The following is a 20,225-nucleotide window of genomic DNA, read 5'->3' as shown; positions in this document are numbered from 1 at the left end:
AAGCGACTTAGCATGCATGCTTGCGTTGGGAAGGAAACGGCAACCCACTCCAGTGTTGTTGCCAGGAGAATCCCAGGGACAGAGGAGTCTGGTGGGCTACCATCTATGGGGTCGCAGAGTCGGACACGACTGAAGTGACTCAGCAGCAGCAGCAAGATTAGTATCTAATATTTAGGTACTTTATGCAGAGAAATAAAATAGAGTGATATAATAGAAAATGAATGATGGTTATTTTGGATTGGATGATACTGGGATGACCTTGCGGAGGAGGTGACATTTTGGTTGAGATTAAAAGACCAGAAGGAAAAGAAGTGCGGAAAGCAGCCCTGGGGGAAACGTCTTCAGGGAGGAACAAGCCGGGTGTGTCGGAAGAACACTGGCTGGAGGGTGGAGAACACTGAGGTCGCGGGTAAGGACCGGGGTCAGCATGGGTGTGGGGTGTGGGTCTCCAGCAGAGAGGCTCCGAACTCAGGAGCCTGACCCTGCGGGGAGCGAGGCAGGGAGGGGAGAGCCGGGAGCACGGAAGGCCTGGCCCGACCGGACGGTGAGAGCGAGGCGCACGCAGCGGGCGGACCCCGACGCGACCCCCGGGTGGACTCCGAGGACTCGGACTGCGGGAGCTGAACGCGAGGGCGAGGGGAGAGGGACGCCAAGGACGGATCGCGGGTTCGGGAACCGCTGACTGGGGTGTGCTGGTAACAGAGGTGTGACAAAGGATGGACCATGACACAGAAGCAGGCACGGCAGAGAGGCCTGTGCGTCGTCTCTGCCGCACGCGCCCTGGCCCCGAGAGCCAGCATCTCATCCCGCCTCTGAGCACTGTCCGCGTGCCGGGCGCAGCACTTGCAGGCTCCAAGGCTGCGGCTCCGTAAAAACGAGCGCTCCTCTAACCCCCGGGCGGAAGAGCGAGGCGGAGCTGTTCAGTAACCTGCGCTCCAGCGTGCAGCCAGGAAAGGGGGGGAATCCAAGCCTTACACGGGACAGTCCCACGTCAGGGCTCAGGCCCTAAGCCACCCCGCGAAACGTCCAGCCCTTCTGTGCCCTCCCGGCCCCCTAGACGGGCCCCCTGTAAACGCTGGCGTCCGCGCGGCGCTCATCACGGGGCCACGCAGCCCCCCGTCCCGCCTCCCCCTCCGCCGGCGCTGGGAGCTGGGGTGGGCTTTCACTGATCCCGTGTGACCCCGACTCCCTACTGGGTACCCCATCAGAACTCTCCTAGGAAGTCCTGGTCTTCCACCTCCTTGTTCTCCTGCACTGAACGAGACCCGCTGAAGGGAGAAAAGAAGGCGTAATTAAACGTAGTGCATACAAGCGTTCCTGGAAAAAGAAGTACTCATCAAAACTTCACAATCAGGGTAACATTTGTTTTATGAACACTTCATGAGAAGAGCGCTGTGTGAAGCATGCCCACAGGTATGTGAGAAAGTCACAATATTCACATAATAACGGTATGAAGGGAGACAAAATATAAAGGAATCCTAAATGGAAAATGTACATCTGATTTCTCACAAACATACTAGATTCTGTACATTCAACGTTGCCCTTCAAACAGGCCCCATGGGAGCATGTGGACTTATTTCCAGAAAGGCTTCTGATACTGAAAATCCATTTGAAATCTCTCTTTGGGTTGTAATCACTTTGTGAACCATGGAAACTACTGGTCTCACTGAAGAGGAGCTCTTCTGACTGAAAGAAGGCCAAGACACTTTACTTTTTCACCAAGTACAAACTCGGCTCCAGAGGATTTCTAAATATTCCAAATATCAAGTTCATCCTCAAAAATGGAATCATTTTCATCACTGAATTTATTACAACTACATTTCAGGCTCTGCATGCAGTTCCAAATAGAACTGGGAAACTATTTTCATTAATGTATACCTCATCTTTGAACCAGTCAATCCTAAAGGAAATCAACCCTGAACATTGATTAGCAGGACTGATGCCGAAGCTCCAATACGTTGGCCACCTGATATGAAGAGCAGACTCACTGGAAAAGACGCTGATGCTGGGAAAGACTGAAGGCAGGAGCAGAGGGCAGCAGAGGGTGAGATGGCTAGATAGCACCACTGATTCAACGGACATGAATTTGAGCAAACTGCAGCACACCAGCAGTCCATGGGGTCACAAAGAGTCAGACACGACTCAGCAACCCAACAACAGCCACATCATCTTTGAACACATCTGACTATTCAAACAGAAATTTCCAAGACAGCAGATGAGAGAACCCTTACTGTATTTCCATTCTTTTAAAAAATCATCTAAATTTCTCAAGGATTTCCTTTAAAAGCTGAGAAACATCTAGCCCTAGATACGTTAAGTATGAACAACCGATCTAAATTCAAAACTCAATCAAGCTTTAAATATTCTGATGTCACCTCTCATTTGACAGAGTTCTTTTTAGTCTACATTACCACAGTCTTTTCCTAAAGTAACTTTCAAGAACTAAAATCCATACAATATTAAGATAATTAGACTGATCAAAATTTAGCTTTCATTTAGAAATTAATTCATTCATCCTACAAATATCTGGGTAGCCACGACCTATCACTCATTAATATGAAGCACGGTCTGCAGGAGTGAACACTGCACTGCTGGCCCAGCACATTCTTATTTATTGGAAGCGTTCAGTGTAGGAAACTAACCAGTAGTCATTACTTTTCTGAGAGTAATCTTTCTGCTGTCTTCCAAACTACATGCTTCCTCTAGGATAACACTTTCCTTAGGACCTCTTCCATCTAGCTCACATACATTATAATGAGCCTTTATGCTGATGACGGTCCATTAAGGACTAAATCTCCTTGAACAGCTCCTGAGACCGTGATCAAAGCACCTGAAGTATGGAGATGAAAGAGAGCAAGATATGACTGAATCTGTGTCCAAAATAGGGAAAGACACAACATGCAGCTGAAGAAGAAAAAGGAGACCTAGCGACGTGAGACCCTCTGCATCGCACAAGGAAATGGAGAATCCACCCTCGAGTCCGGAAATCAACGTTTCCAGAAGTGCGGCTCAGCAGTAAAGAATCCACCTGCAACACAGGAGATGCAGGTTCCATCTCTGGGTCAGCAAGATCTCCTGGAGAAGGAAATGGCAACCCACTCCAGTATTCCTGCCTGGGAAATTCCATGGACAGAGGAGCCTGGCGGGCTACAGTCCAGGGGACTGCAAAGAGTCAAACATGAGTCAGTGATTAAGCAACAACAAATAATAATAATGATAAAATATACACTTTGGAAAGATGACTCTTGCTACAGTGTGAAGACTGAACTAGAAATGGCAAAATGAGAGGTGAAGAGACTGGTTCAGAAGGTTCCACAATAATCCAGGCAAAAGGTGGCACAGTCACCTTATTTAGGCACAGTCGGGATGCAGAGAACTAGCAGATTCCAGAGCTACTTAAGGAGTAAAATCAAGACAATGTGAAAACGGCCTGCATATAAAATATGTGATTCACCTGTCTTCGGAGCAAGAGGGATGGTGCTAACAGTCACAGGCAAAAGGACAGTCTTGGGCAGAATGTAATGCATGCCATCCTGAAAGCATGAGCTTGCAGGAACTGTGAAAACATCAAGAGTCACGGTGACTGAGAAGATCAGACTGGCCAAGAGATGGACGAGATGCTTCTTCTGTGAAACCAAAGCGTGTGGCAGGCCCAGCTTGAATCCCAGCCCCTCTGCTTACTGGCTACATGACCAAGGGCGAGTTCGATCACTGGTCTGAGCCTCGGTCTCTTCGCTTGTGAAGTGTGACCAACAACATCTCCTGCAGCTTGGGTCAGGAACACAGCAAGGCCCCTACACACGAACTTCGAGTTGCAGACTTCCCAAGATGAGGCCCTGCCTCTAGTTCCAGCGAGAAACCAGAACCCGTGCTGCGGGCGTCAGGCGTGAGCGGCATCGCAGCTTGCCCGCCGTCTGCTATCGCCGGCGACCCTTCAGCTCTGCCGTCTCCCACGCCTTCTCCCTCCTCCATCAGTGACTCCTCCGGCCTGCTCACTGGATGCCACCCCCTGTGTGCCAGCCGCTGCACCGTACTACTGCACTTTTCAGGGTCCTGCACTGTAAGGTTAAAAATGTTTCCTCTGCTCTCTGTGTTTGGTTTTTATGCATTGTTTGCCTGGAAAGCATTATAAACCTGTTCAGGACTATACAGGTGACTGCTAGTTGGGCACCCAGGCTAACTTTGTTGGACTTATGAACACGCCCTTGGAATAGAACTCATCTGTGTGTCGGGGTGCTTAGCTGAAACACACGCTCACGGTGTTCAGCGCAGAGTGGTGCTCTTGGAAGAACTCCCTCAGCAGCAGGGCTTCTGCCCTGGACAAAAGCCAGATGATGCTGGGAAGGAAGGCGGGGGCCGGGGGTCAAGCATCCAGCTTGTGTGAGGGCTCACAATGAGGTCAGGCGACAACAGCGACAAGGAAGGCGAGAGCCCTTTCTTCGGGGTGCAGAGCCTCGAGGAAGAGGGTCTTACCCCCGACACCCCAAAAACAAGGAGGAGTTACGGGCTGGAAGAGGCTCTGTGGATGGAGAGGCACCCCCCCAACCCCCGACTCTCATGGTGTGCAACTTCTTATTAATATCATCAGAGAACCAGCAGCCTCCATGGGAAAGGATGCCGGGAGACAGCAGCCTTGGGGCAACCAGCCGGGAGGCTTAAAGGGACAGCCGGCCAACCTCACCGCTTACTGCCTACTCCCAGATGGGATGCTTGTACCTTCCTAGCAACCAGGATGAGGAAGGCCCCTCCTCCTACCTGTACCCCCGGGATGCTTCCCCGCCTTCACAGAGAGCCCCAGGGTTACACCAGACAGCTTCAAGTTTACAAATAGTAGGCATGACCTAAGTCCTGGTGATGCTCATAATTAAAATAAACCCACCCTCTAGACACACCCAGAAATTCTTAAAATTTCACTCTGATTATAACTGCTTCATAGTTACCTTTATGATAAAAAATGAAGGCAGCAGAGGGCTCTTCAATGACCAGAAATGCTAGTTGCAGATTTCTATCATTTAAAATCAGCCTCGTACTAAAATGTAAATATCTTACCATTTCTGTGTCATCATCAATGATAGTGTGCAGTTTTTTAAATTAAGCTATAATAAATTCATTGTTCCAAAAACAAGAGTCCAAAGGCAACGTGAACATAACAGTGTGCAAATCTAGTCAAAATATCCTGTCAGTACTTTTGAGACTTTAGTGGAAGGAGTCAAAGAAGGAAAAAAGGAAGGAAATGGAAGATGATAGGGAAAAAAGAAATTCCCTAAGTTCAGTGAATGACAATAATACCAACAACAAAAAATTAATAGAGATACATAAATCTCACATCCTAAAGCATGAAAAGGAAAGGAACTCATATGGCACTAAAAGTGAGACCGCACATATGCATTGCAGGGTTAAAGTATCCATCTCAGAGCAAGAAAAAGAAAGATACACTGAGAATATATACCTATAGACCACGCGTCATTATACAGGGAATGGGGCTCTGACACTTAGAAGGCGCACTTCCTCAGTTTCCTGTTTATGAGCAGACACGTATTAGCATCACACAGCGGAAGGAGTCGCTCAGCTAACCGTATGCTGCCTCATCACCCCGTTGTTCGGGCCAGTGGTGTGGAACAAAACAAAAGGTTGTCGACCCGAATCAGAAGCTGTCCTTCGCCAGCCTTTGAAAATCCTGCTCCTGAGAGCGGTAACATTTTTCAAAGACTTAATCAGCAGAAACGCTTGTGAACTCTTGTCAGGTAATCTCCCACCATCAGTCTGGATGCAGAGACAGGGGTCCCCCCACCCCACCCCCTGCCTGCATGGGCGACACCAACCTATTTCCCAGGAGAGTGGGGTACCTCTGCCCATCGGGGGGCAGAGGCGGGATGAAGGAAACTTTGTCAGAGATGCAGAGCCGCGGACGCCGCTTTAGACTCATGCTGCAGGGCAGCCAGGTCCCAGCAAGCCAGGCCTCCAGGCTGGGGAGCCAGCAGCAGCAAAAACGAAAGTGCTCCTTTTCCTTTCCTTTGAAACTTGGAGCTATTCAAAACAGAATTTCAAAATCATGACATAACTACCTAATTTTAGTAGCATTGCTTTTACCGTCTGCACAGAAACAATATACAAAACAGTAATGTGTGTGTGTGTGTGTGTGTGTGTGTGTAAAACTGGCACAAAGATACGTCTGCATCTAGTAGAAACTGCATACTAGAATCTTGGATATTTTATGACCATAATATAAAATATATATGATAGATTTGAAAAAACAATCCTCTTGAAATTAAAATACTGGCCTTACTTAAGCTCTTCAGGGTCTCGTTTGTGAATACAGTACAGAGAATTCAGATAAGTGTAACAGAGGAAACAACGTAAAATCCAACTCGGTCAAGGGTCAGCTGACACGCTCACGTGCAGGCGTCCCGGCGGGCTCCGTCAGGTGTCCCCCGGGGCCCCTGCTACCATGAGGGACCTGCAGTGTCACAGGGCATCCAGAGAAAGCAAGACAAAGCGCAAGCCCTCAAGGTTTGGAAAGAGGCTTCCTATCCTAACCCGATAGGAAAGATGAGGTTTTATGTCCATGTGAAGTGACACAGGGCTCAGAAATACCAGAAGAGACATTACCAAGGATGCACTATCATGTCTCCAAGGAAAAGTATTACATTCACAAAATCAGAAAGAGCTTCATAGCAGAGACAGCATTTTAGACGGTCCTTGAAGGGTGGGCAGATTTCAAAATCTGGAGAGGAAAAAAAAAAAATCTGGAGAGGGAGAAGAGGGGGCAGGCAAAATGAGTAGTCACACAAGCAGAAAGTTCAACTCAGCCGCTCAGTCGTGTCCGACTCTTTGCAACCCCATGGATTGCACGCCAGGCCTCCCTGTCCATCACCAACTCCTGGAGCTTACTTAAACTCATGCCCATCGAGTCAGTGATGCCACCCAGCCATCTCATCCTCTGTCGTCCCCTTCTCCTCCTGGCCTCAATCTTTCCCAGCAACAGAGTCTCTTCCAATGAGTCAGCTCTTCGCATCAGGTGGCCAAAGTATTGGAGTTTCAACTTCAACATCAGTCTATCTGATGATATTCAGGACTGATTTCCTTTAGGAGGGACTGGTTGGATCTCCTTGCAGTCCAAGGGACTCTCGAGAGTCTTCTCCAACACCACAGTTCAAAAGCATCAATTCTTCACAGAAAAGATGGTGGTATTTCCTGGGCTGTGCCCTACAGACACGGATTCTGAGAGAAGCCAATAGATGTGCTTACAAAACAGTCCACAGTCAAATAAGTTTGGAAAATACTAACCCCGCCTGGAAATTCACAGTGCGCACCAATACAGGGGAGGTTCTGAGGAAGCAACTGTGCAAACCCAAGCCTCCCAAACTCATCTCACTCACTGCAAAGCACATCTGTAAAAGACCGATCGCAAGTACTGAAACGGAATCTGTGATTTTAAAACTCCCAACAAACAGAAGTCCAGGACCAGGTGACTTCGCAGGCAAATTCTACCAAATACCTGGAGATGAGTTAACCCCTGAAACTATTCCAAAAATCTGCAGAAGGAGGAACACTTCCAAACTCACTCTGTGAGGCCACCTTCACCCTCATACCAACACCAGACAAAGACACCACGAAAGAACACTGATGGATTCTTCATTTCCAGAATGACTATCAAGCAGAACTGGAACAAGGCTAGCAGAGTAAACCTGGGACACTGTACAATGCCTCCAACGCCGAACTGAGAAACACAGAATTTATGAATGACAGTTGTGCAGGGGTGAACGTGATTTCAGACACGTTATCATACACTGGGGTTTCAGCGCAAGTGTCCACAGGGAATCAGCATGCTAAGTAATTCATTTCAATAGTGTGTGTACACCTTCTGCTGAAACCTTCCTTTAGCTTCACTTTATGGTACAAAAGAACAAGCAACTACGTAACAGGAGAAACACACTGCTGGTCAGAGAGGACGAGAAGAGCCATGGCTACGGACGGCGCTGTGGGCAGTGTGGGGCCCCGAACTGAAGCAGAGACAGGCTGGACACAGGCACCACCTCGCCTCTGCTCCTCCCGAGCCCAACAGCAACTCCCAAAGCCTGCAGGTCGTTCAAGTTAAAAGCTAAAGCTGCCTTTCTTTTTTTTAATATATGTCCATGAGAACTAAATATTCTAAAACAGTATTTTATATCAGAAACAATTCTGATTTAAGCGTGGAAACTCAAAATCAGCATGTTCAGCACCTTATTTCCTAAAGGAACTGTACAGGTTCTGCTTCCTTCCTCACTGTACCTGTATCCACTTGTGAGCACGTGTGCGTGCGTGCACACACACACACACACACTCTCTCTCTCTCTCTCAAGGCCGCATTTATTAGAACAAGTTACCTGTGGCTGGAACTGAGGAACAGGTGGCCCTTGCATTCCTTGTGATTGCTCATCCATTGTCTGAAGCAACAGGAACTTCTGAACTCTGCAAAAAATGTCAAGTGGAAATTTAAATAATGCAATCATTACCACAACACAATCCACACTTGAGATGAGCCCAGTGCTTCAAAAATGGCCATTAAGCATTCCCTACTCTCATCTGCCATTTGCTAAATCCAAGTTCTGTTTGGCTAACACAAGTAGTTACTGTCTCAACTCATTTTCTCAAAAGCAGCATTTCCCACTTAGAAAATGCTATTTTGTACAATGAAATCCTCTCTTCTCCATTACGTTTTACAGATCAAAGAGGCTCCCCCTCCCTCCCCAATATGAGAAGGCAATCACCATGGAAGGCTTCCTGTAGTCATGAGCAATGCTTTACATCCTCAAACGCACCTCATCTTACGCTCCACACATGTTAGCACTTGTGTTCTTCAGGTCCAACTAAACTTCTTCCTGTGGTTTCTAGGCCTATGTTTAAAAGGCCAGTCCTCATAGGAGGACTTACGCAGACCTTCCTTGTGATTATAAGGCATCCATCCATTAATTCAGCTAACACAAGCTGAAAACCATAAGCCAAGTCCTGCACAAGGCTCAAGAACTGAGCTATAAATGAAACAGCAAACGCCTGTGTCCACAAGCCACTTCTGATTCTACACAACACCACGTATCTCTAGGCTCTTCACAAGTGTAATTTTATAACTAAAATCTGTGAGTTAAAAAACTAGGGCCCGTTAGGATCAACAGACAGAGAAACTAAAACACATTTTCACTTCATTATACCCTGTAAAAAGCTATAAAAAGGTTCTAGACATGGGTCATTTGTATTGCAAATATTTTTCCATCCTGTGACTTGTCTTTTAAAAACCTTCCCAATGGCATCTTTTAATTAACTTGTTAACTTTTGAAATTTAACAAGTTCTAATTAACCAATCTTTTCCTTTATGGTTAATGCTTTTATATACAAAATGCTTAAGTATTTAAGAATAATTTTCCTATTGTAAATTCTCACACATTATCTTCCAACATAAGCTTTATTGCTCTGCCTTTCATATTTCTTTTTTTTTTCATTTATTTATATTAGTTGGAGGCTAATTACTTCACAATATTGTAGTGGTTTTTGCCATACACTGACATGAATCAGCCATGGATTTACATGTATTCCCCATCCCAATCCCCCCTCCCACCTCCCTCTCCATCCCATCCCTCTGGGTCATCCCAGTGCACCAGCCCTGAGCACTTGTCTCATGCATCCAACCTGGGCTGGCGATCTGTTTCACCCTTGATAGTATACTTGTTTCGATGCTGTTCTCTCAGATCATCCCACCCTCGCCTTCTCCCACAGAGTCCAAAAGTCTGTTCTATACATCTGTGTCGCTCTTTCTGTCTTGCATATAGGGTCATCGTTACCATCTTTCTAAATTCCATATATATGTGTCAGTATACTGTATTGGCCTTTTTTGCCTTCCATATTTCTATCTGCAATTGGCCTGGAATTAAAAGTTTTGTACAATGTAAGGTGAAGTCAATATCAGCTTGTTTCTCTACATGGCTATCCAACTGACTTCAAATCATTTACTGCAAAGATTACCCTTTATCCTCCCACGTCTCACTACAGTGCTACTATACCCACTATATACTCAAAATATATCAAATGACTGCACATATATATACACTATACTAATGTCTGGTGTAGCTTTATTATAAAGTCTAGATATATGCCTAATCATATTTCTGATTTTAATATAAAGTTTAGAACCAGCCTGTTTGTTTCTACATAAAAAAGAAAGTAAGAACTACTGGGATTTTGATTAGGATTACAACAACTCTACAGATCTGGAGAGACCTTTCATTTTAATAATATTGGGCCTTCAAACCCATAAACATAGGATATCTTATTAACAGGTTTAATTTCTTTCAAGAATGGCCTTCACTTTGCAAACTGGTCTTTCACATCTTTTTTTCAGGTTATTTTCTAAATATATCTTGATACTATAAGTGTTTTTATTTCAATTTTCTGATAGTGTACAGAAATACAATTGATTTCTATATATCGACCCTTTATCTTACAAACCTGCTAAGCTCACTTAATGGTCCAAGTAGATTTTTTTGTAGATTCTTGTCTTATTGCAATGGCTAGTACTGCCAGTACAACGAACAGAATCAAAGACATCCTTTTCTTGTTCCTATCTGAGTACGAACGCATTCAGTCATTTACCACTAAGTATGATGTAAGATGGACATTTTTCATAAATGCCCTAACTTATCAGGATGAGACAGTACCCTTCTGTTTTCACTTTGCTGGAAGACTTTATGAATAGAAGTTAGGTTTTAGTCAAATTCTTCTGTGTCTGAGCTGATTAAACACTTTTTAAAAATGCTAAATTTTGGTGGCTCATTTACTTTGAATTTTGAACATTCCTTTTGGCAAATGTTTAGCCAGTATTTCTGGGATGAACCCCCATTTAGTCATGATATATAATCATATTTATGTATTGTTGGATTCAACTTTATACAGTGTTGAATTCAAGGAGGGAGGAAAGGGAAGAAGAATGAGAAGCCCAGTAATGAATTAAGAATAAATTTTAGTGTGAAATCTGAATCATTAAACAATCAAGAAACAACGATTTAAGGCTACACTGATTATTTAAAACGTGTATAAACAACAAGGACACTTTTGCAAAAGGTAATATAAATTAAACAGTATCTCCAGCTTAGGAAAAGAAAAACTATTACAAGCCAACTACACATCCAAGATGGTGTCTTACAACTTAATGCTATTATTCTAATGCAGGACAGATTATTGCTCAAAACTGCACATTTCAGAACATCAATAAATTTTCATTTTTTTAAAGCAAGGTGACATCAGAATAAAGACTTTTAAAATAAAAATAAATAAATCTATATCATTAAAACCAGGATTTCACATCTAGGCCCCATACAGTTTACATGAGACAGTCCATGGGAAAAAAGGCCTCCTGGTCCTGACACCTCTGTGAAACACCACTCGCTCTATGAAGCTCTCTTAGAGGGTCACAGTAAATACTAGCACACTAAAAGATCCAAGCAGGCCTGCAGCTAAAAGAGAAAACAAACAAAAAACTTCACTTACATTCAACTTATTTAATCACAAAACGCTTTCTTTGTGCAGCATACTTTAATAGCCCACAGCTTGCCTAACTGCAAGAAGACGCTATGGGAAATGAGCTAGATTATAACAAAGTGGGTTTCATCATACCTCCTGGTATGCGCAATGCCTAAGCAAATAAAATTATGAAGAAAAGAAGGCAAAATGAAAAAAAGAAAGAAACAAAACACACAAAAAGAAACTTAAAATTCAAAGAAATCTTAGAAGTGACTGACAGTCTGCATCACTGGGAAATCACTTCTACAACATCCCAGACCAACAGCCCCTGCTTAGTAAAGGAAAGCCTGTGTGACACTCTCATACTGCACATAAACTTGGTAATACAATGAACAAGGAGCAAAAAAATTTTCTTTGCATAATATCTAATACAGCTCCAGGTGTCACTAGATTCTAACTGCTTCTGTTGAAAAAGACTGTATCAGTGCTTACATGCTGATCTAATATTATCATGTTTTCAAAGGCCATACATGCTTATATATTATCTTTCAGGTAACCCCTCGTAAGTAAAGACATTTAGTGTGTAAGTGTTAAACATACACTCTGTCTTCTAGATTGTAAATTCCAGGCTGCAGGGACCTGTGTTCACTGTCCACAGCTCTGCTCCCAGTGCTTAGTTCAATGCTTGGCACAAAATGAGTGCTGAGCGAATATTTACTGAATAAATGAATGAATGTATCTCTATCAAAACACCAAATAATAACTGCTACAGTTTAATAAGTCTAAAATCAACAGTGAGTAAAATTATGATCAAACTCAACAAATCTGGCAACCAGTCCTTCCATCAAAAAAGGCTGCCCAAAGAACATGCTACCTGAACTGGGTTTTAAATAAAGAGGAGACACTCACACAGGTTAGATGAGGCAAGGAAGACAGGAAATCTGGAGAAAGGAAAGAACACATCAAAATACCCAAAAGCAGAGCACAACATCATGTAAGTAAAATTAAAATTGGCAAGTGGTGAGAGATAGCTGGGGGGAGTTAGGCTAACTTTTATGATAGCCCCTTTACTCAGCTGCTATCAGAGAGCTAATGCTGTGTTTCAAGTAGATAAGACAGGGAAGTGACCTTTCTGAAACACAATCTTTCCTGCCGTATGACAGAGGAGAAGGGCTCACAACTTCAAGACAGACCTGTCAAGAAGCGACTGTAACAATCCAGACAAGAGATGATAAGGGCCCTCACCAAGGTCCTCCGATCTGACCTCAACCAGCATTCAACACAACTATCTCACTTTCTGGAAATGTTCTGTGCCCCATGTACTCTCATATAATAACTTCTTTTTCTAAGTTCCTTTTCCAATCTAACATTTATGTCCAAGTGCTCTATGATATGAATCTTCATTTTTTTTAAAACCTACATTCTTTCAGGTCATCCTTTCCAGTCCCATGACTTGATTACTATCCATCTATGATTACTCTGAAATTTATCTCATCTGTTCTGAACTCTGAACCACAAACACCATAGCCAAATGACCACCTAGTATCTTCACAGTTTTTGAACAGAAGATCCCATCTGCCATTTCTTAAAAAAAAAAAAAAAAAAGTAGCTAAGTTCTCTAATCATCTTTCTCTCCTTACATTATCACCATCTTCTCAGCTGATCCAGCCCAAACTTCTCAAACTTCTGGATCTCACGACCTCTTTATCTGAGAACCCCAAAGACCCCTTCTTGCTCACAGGGGTCATAAATACCTGTATTTCTCATGCTAGAAATCAAAATGGAGAAATGTTTAAAATACATACTAATTCATTTACAAATAACAGCAATAAATCATTATATGACTATAACATTTTTATGAAAAATAGCTATCTTTACAAATACTAGAAGAGAAGGACTGTTTTCCATTTTGTTAATTTCTTTAATGTCTATCTTCAGAAAAACAGCAGCTTCTTCATTCAAGTTGTTGAGATATGTTGTCTTGGCTGAGGTGTGTTTTAAAAAATCTGGTCTTACACAGATATACAGCTAGAAAATAGAGGTGTTTTTTCATACCCACTATGGCTATTCTTCTTTAACACTAGAGCAAACTTGACAAGCGGCAGATTTGTAAAGGTTAACTGCAACATGGACTCTCAAAAATTATCAACGAGCTTCTGTGCTCCGATGTGAAAATCTAAAGGGCTCTCTCACCCTCTCAATAGATCCCTATTCATGCATGATCCTATAACATCCGTGCATGTCACCTGGAAAACTTTAGCTCCTTGGGTTACACAGATCCACTGAATGTTGACCATTTCATTATACAACATTCATAAACACACTCAATAGTGTCACTACTCATCTCATCAGAAATCTTCAAGTACCAGGAAGATGTCAAGGTCATAGCGATGAATATAATTTTTCCAAAATTCCAACGTTCACGTTAGAAGTTCAAATTTCATCATGAGTAACAAATAATGTCACTTGTTTTCCCTTAAATGACAGGCAAACGTCTACAAAAGACCCAAGTTTAAGTGTCGGTTGGTGTTTCAAGTGAAAACAGTGTCCAGTGAAAACATGAGCTGGCCAGGCGGCTCCTCCAACACCTGCAGAGATGCTCTTCCTCGACACAACTCCATCTGCTGCCATGGTGCTTCATGTCAACCTCCCGCTGCATCATGCAGATTAAAGGACTTGTGCTCAAAGGTCGAAATGTGATCAAAAATAGTACTCTTTAACTGCTTCATCAAATACAGGTTAAAAGGAAACTCATAATTTTTACTACAATTTTATACAGGTAGATAAGACAAAGACTAGTAGTTTCGTATCACTGCATCAACTGAAGCTAAGGCATCAGTGCTTTTACAAATTCATTGTTCAGTCGCTAAGTCGTGCCCAACTCTTTGCGACCCCATGGACTGCAGCATGCCAGGCTTCCCTGGCCATCACTATCTCCCGGAGTTTCCTCAACTTATGTCCATTGATTCAGTGATGTCATCCAACCATCCCATCCTGTCACCCCCTTCTCCACCTGCCCTCAGCCTTTCCCAGCATCAGGTCTTTTCCAATGAGTCAGCTCTTTGTATCAAATAATGTCTTAGTATTACAAAAATCATTTGTTTATGCAGACCACAAAAATGAACCTCAAGGACCCCACCCAACTCCTAAATCCCACAATCCGCCAAAGTGGACAGACCACACTTTCCGAAGCTCTGGTCTAGTCAAAAACCTAGAATTCATCCTGATTGTTCCCTTTCCATCATCTCTCTGCTCCCCATTCCAACACATCAGAAAGTACCATTTGTTCTCTTTCTAAAAGAAATCTGAAATTTGCCCATGCTCCTCTAGCACCACTAATGCAACCCGACAAGGTGTCTCTATTTCTGCCAGGGACTGCTCTCATATCCCATGAAATGGCCTCTCTTTTTCCACCGTTCTCTTCGCAGTGATATTTGACAAACACAGATCAGCTCACGGTGCTCCCACTGCTCTCGGGTTAAAACCCCGACTCCTTGCCGAACACGCAGGGCCCTCCCTGTCACTCATCTCCAGCCCGCCTCGCCCGCAGCTGTTCATCCCAGCCTCTCACTACCCACCTTCCATCAGCACAAACCCCTCTTCTGTTCGTGAAGACTGCCGACGTCCTCCCTGGCTTCAGGGTCTCTGTACTCGCTGTCTCCATGCTAGAAATCCTCTCCAAAGTAGGACCCAGACCTCCCCTAGCCCGTTTACCTTTCACGTCATCACTCTATTCAGATTTTTTGCTCATTTTTAAAATTTACACTGAGTTGTATGAGTTCTTTATATATTTTTGGAGATTAACCCTTTATCAGACAGTTCAGTTCAGCTGCTCAGTTATGCCCAACTCTTTGCAACCCCATGTACGGCAGCACGCCAGGCCTCCCTGTCCAACAACAACTCCCAGAGCCCACCCAAACTCAAGTCCATTGAGTCGGTGATGCCATCCAACCATCTCATCCTCTGTCGTCCCTTCTCCTCCTGCCCTCAACCTTGCCCTGCATCAGGGTCTCTTCCAATGAGTCAATTCTTCGCATCAGTGGCCAAAGTACTGGAGTTTAAACTTCAGCATCAGTCTTTCCAATGAACATTCAGGACTGATCTCCTTTAGGATGGACTGGTTGGATCTCCTTGTAGTCCAGGGTACTCTCAAGAGTCTTCTCCAACACCACAGTTCAAAAGACATGTCATTTGCAAATATTTTCTCCCACTCAGTAGGCTCTTTTCATTTTGATTTCACTCTGTGCAAAAGCTTTTAAATTTGATTAGGGTCCATTTATTTATTTTTGCTTTTGTTTCTCTTGTTGGAGGAGATAGATCAGAAACTATATTGCTAAGATCAATGTCAAAGAACACACTGCCTCTGCTTCCTTCTAAGAGTTTTATGGTTTCAGGCCTTACATTTAGGTCTTTAATCTATTTTATTTTTGTATATTGTGTAAGAAAATTTTCTAATATCATTCATTTACATATAGCTGACCAGTGTTTGCAACACCATATATTAAAAGAGACTGTCCCTCCCTCATTGTACACTCTAGTCCCTTTGTTATAGATTAACTGACCATATAAGCATGGGTTTATTTCTGGGCTTCCTCTTCTAGTCCACTGAATTATGTGTATATTTCTGTCCCAGTTCCATAATGTTTTGATTACTGTAACTTTGTAGTTTAGTCTGAAATCAGACAACACGGTACTTCCAGCTTTGTTCTTTTTTCTCAAGAATGCTTTGGCTATTTGGCGGTCTTTTGTGTGAAAGTGTTAGTCACTCAGGCATGTCCAACTCTTTGTGACCCCATGGACTGCAGCCTGCCAGGCTTCTCTGTCCATGGGATTCTCCAGGCAAGTATACTGGAGTGGGTTGCCATTCCCTTCTCCAGGGGGATTCTTCCACACCCAAGGATCAAACCCGGGTCTCCTGTACTCGTAGGCAGATTTTTTGCAGTCTGATCAACCAGGGAAGCCAACTTTAGGTAGTGTAGTAACACCAAGTCTTGTCTGAACAGCATTAATGTCTGTTTTATTTATTCCATTCTTTCGTGGTTCACACAAATTTTAAAATTATTTGTTCTAGTTGTGTGAAAAATGTCATGGGTATTTTAAATAGGGATTGAATTAGGTCTGTATATTGATTTGGGTAGTATGGACATTTTAACCATATTAATACTTCCAACTCATGAATATGGTATATCTTCCCATCTATTTATATCATCTTCATTTTTTTTCATCAATATTTTATACTTTTCAAAGTACAGGTCTCTCACCTGCTTAAATTTATTCCTAAGTATTTTATTCTTTTTGATGCAGTTGTACGTGGATTTTTGTGATTTTTCTAAAAATAGTTTCATTATTAGTGTATAGAAATGCAATAGACTTTTGTATATTAATCTTGTATCCTGCAACTTTACTGAATTAATTTACTAGTTCCAATAATTTTGGGGTGGAGAACTTCAGGGTTTTTTATATACAGTATCATGTAACCTGTAACAGTGGCAGTATTGTTTCTTCCCTTCCAGTCTCGGTGCTTGTATTTCTTTTCCTGGTCTGACGGCAGTGCCTAGGATTTCCAGTATTATGCTGAATAGAAGTGGGAAGAGTGGGCATTATCTTATCCCTGATCTTAGAGGAAAAGCTTTCAGCTTTTCACCACTGAGTATGAAGTAAGCTTCGGGTTGTCATTGTGGCTTTTATTATGTTGAGGTGTGCTTCCTGTATACCAACTTTGTTGAGAGTTTCTATCATAAAGAATGTTTAAATACTACAAATATTTTCATGTAGATCCACACTCAGTGCACATTAAAGTAAAACAATCTTCCCAAATTCTTGTGTGTAGTCACATTTTGCAGAAAAGAAAACTACAAAATTAGGAATCTGAATCTCAAGATATAAAAGCTGAATGACAAACTATTTTTACGCAGTTGTGTCTGCCAGTGAACTGAATTTCATAATTCACATGACCCTGGAAAGAAAATTATTAAAAATCAAAACAATATATATATAATAAATAATACAGCCCTCTGGGACACGGTATGAAATGGCCATCTTAATTTGAACACTGAAACACTTATGGCACATTCCCTAAGTGAAAACAATACCTTTCCTAGTTCCCATATTTTAATAAATGTATAAAATACGAAGCCCTGAGACTGTTAAAAGGAAATTAAGTCATGCTGACTACATACTTCTTTCTGCATAATACTTGAAATAAATAACTTCAGTTAATATATTCACCTTAGATAAAATCTTCAACAAAATGAGAATCTTTATTGTGTCTGCAGACATCCTCAATGAATTTCACCTTTAAAACTTTTTAATTTTTACATAAACTGACTTAAAAATCATACATTTCAAAACACAAACCTGACTTTTTGTCAACTGTAAAATATGCTACTGAAACATATGTAACAGAATATAAAAAGATGAGACTTAAATATGTATTTGTAAGAAAATCATTTAGTGAATTTTACTTGTGATCATGATGTTGGTCAAAAATCATAACTAGCCATTAAATTTTAAAAAGGTAACTATTGTTAACATTAAAGAATGCTGAGCTAAAGAAAAATATTTCCTTCATTCTGCAACAAAAATTACCTAACAATGAAGACATAAAGGCCAGTCAATCTTGCCATCTTTCAAGTTCAATTTCTAACTTAAAGCTTTAGTAAATCCAAATCCTAATAATGGATATGTATAGGTTCTGTTCATTAAAAATCTTTTTCCTTCTGTTTCCACACATGTATTTTGATAGTTTCATCATACTAGCCAGGTTCTCTGCAACCAGTGGGGACATAGTACGAAATCCTAAATACTCAACTATGTAGCAGCAATCTCAAGAGAGACTTAAGATAAACAATGATCAACTATATGATTCCTTCTCTAACTAACATATACTTTTCATTTTATTAAAGACTTCAGAAGTTATTTCCTGCTACTCATTACAGAACTTTTAAAAAAGTATTCTCAACAAAGACAAGTTAAAAATGGCAATCCAAGTATAAATAATACAATTATAGCACTGGAAAAAAAAAAAAAAGATCTCATTCTAGTTTTAAATCTAACACTACAGTTTCATTCATAAAGCAGAATGTCCTGTCTTAACATTGTGTATAGTTTATAGGCACAAAGAAATGTACATTAGAAATAAATATAAAACATGTTGAATGTCACTGATAAAGAAATACAAATTTAAACAATGACAAAGTATGCAATTGATAACCTTTCAAAATGACACATATTTTAAAATTATATGTAATGCTTATATATATGTAATAACCTTTCTAGAAAGCAATACAGAAATAAACATTAATAATCATTCATATCCTTTTACTCAGTACTCTTAATCCCACAACTCAATCCTAAAGAAATAAATCAGTGACTGAATTCTGGATTACATACAAGAATGTATATTAAAAGACATTTATCAAAATGTGATAACTATGAACAACATAATGGTTCAACAATATGAAAATGTCTAAATAAATTATAGTAAATACAGAAAATGGAACCCTAGACTGACCGAACGTTTATAAAAATTGCAATGATAGTTAAAGATGTACCCAGTACAATATGAAATGAAAAAGCAAGATTCAGAGACAATTTCCATGTTAGATGTACTCGAAGTATACTGTTTTTATCACTAACAATTAGATAATCACGCACTTGTTTAAGCTAACTCTCTTGCCAAAATATCAGCCAGGTAAGGGTAGGAAATTGTCTATTCTATACATCACTGCACCCCCACGATACCTGGCATGGAGTTTAACATATAGTAAATATATAGTCATCTATAATTCTAATATTAATTCATAATATATTAAATCAAAAATAGCAAGTTACTGAAGTATCTTAACAGTTGTTGTTCTTTTTTTTTTAAAGCACACGTGAATTACACGTATGGGAATAAAAAATAATACAGGCAAACTCCACTTCCGGAATGGCAAAAGGACAATTCAGAGAATCCCCCACCCCCAGGAGGACAGTTAGTTATACACACGTTTTTTAATCTGCTTTAATGCATCACAGAGTTTGGAAACAGGGAAGAGTTAAAGGACCAGTACCTGAGGGGTGGAGGAAAACCCGGAGACGCGGGTCTACTATCTGGGCGCTCCCCACCACGCACAGACTGGCCGTGGGGAGCGTCGGGATGCCGGGCGGCTGCAGAGCACCCCCGGCCCTGCGGACTAGAGAGACAGACTGCAGTCCACAGCTCACCACCGGGCCTTGGCGAACACCCCCGCCATTTGGGCTGGGACGACCTTCAGGGCATTACATCCCCCGAAATCGGACTGAGGTCATCTCTGAGAGCTAATGGGCTTCCCAGGTGGCTCAGGGGTAAAGAATCTGCCTGTCATGCAGGTAACATGGGTTCGATCCCTGGGTCGGGAAGACCCCCTGGAGGAGGGAATGGCCACCCACTCCAGTATTCTTGCCTGGAGGATCCCATGGACAGAGGAGCCTGGGGGCTACCGTCCACGGGGTCGCAGAGAGCCGGACACTGAGTGACTAAGCACGCAGGCACACACAGAGCTGACACCCCCAGGCCCCTGGCAGAAACACATGGAAACATGCCCTGGAGAAAGAGATTATCTCAGGCTTCAAATCACTTCTCCTATCAACCCTAAACATATAATGTCAGACAGGTAACAAAAGATAATCAGGTACTCTAGCAAACAAGACCACATGAACAAAAACCAGCATGGAACAGACAGAATGAAAACTCTCTCAGAGAGAAGGCGGAA

At 42.1% G+C, this 20,225-nt stretch overlaps 1 protein-coding gene across 2 annotated transcripts in view; it reads right to left on the bottom strand.

The window, feature by feature from the left end:
• NEK7 (NIMA related kinase 7) overlaps nucleotides 1–20,225 on the bottom strand; it is a 137,805-nt gene that overhangs the window by 70,572 nt on the left and 47,008 nt on the right. The window contains exon 2 of one of the 2 annotated variants that reach the window (XM_043922771.1): nucleotides 8,367–8,451. The exons of the other annotated variant lie outside the window; for it this stretch is intronic. Coding sequence (XP_043778706.1) covers nucleotides 8,367–8,423 — 57 coding nt within the window. The 5' untranslated portion in view covers nucleotides 8,424–8,451. The remainder of the gene's footprint in view (nucleotides 1–8,366; nucleotides 8,452–20,225) is intronic. 2 annotated transcript variants of the gene reach the window in all.

The sequence above is a fragment of the Cervus elaphus genome, chromosome 14, assembly GCF_910594005.1.
Source record: "Cervus elaphus chromosome 14, mCerEla1.1, whole genome shotgun sequence".
NCBI lineage: Eukaryota > Metazoa > Chordata > Mammalia > Artiodactyla > Cervidae > Cervus > Cervus elaphus.
This window is presented reverse-complemented; position numbering and strand designations above follow the sequence as displayed.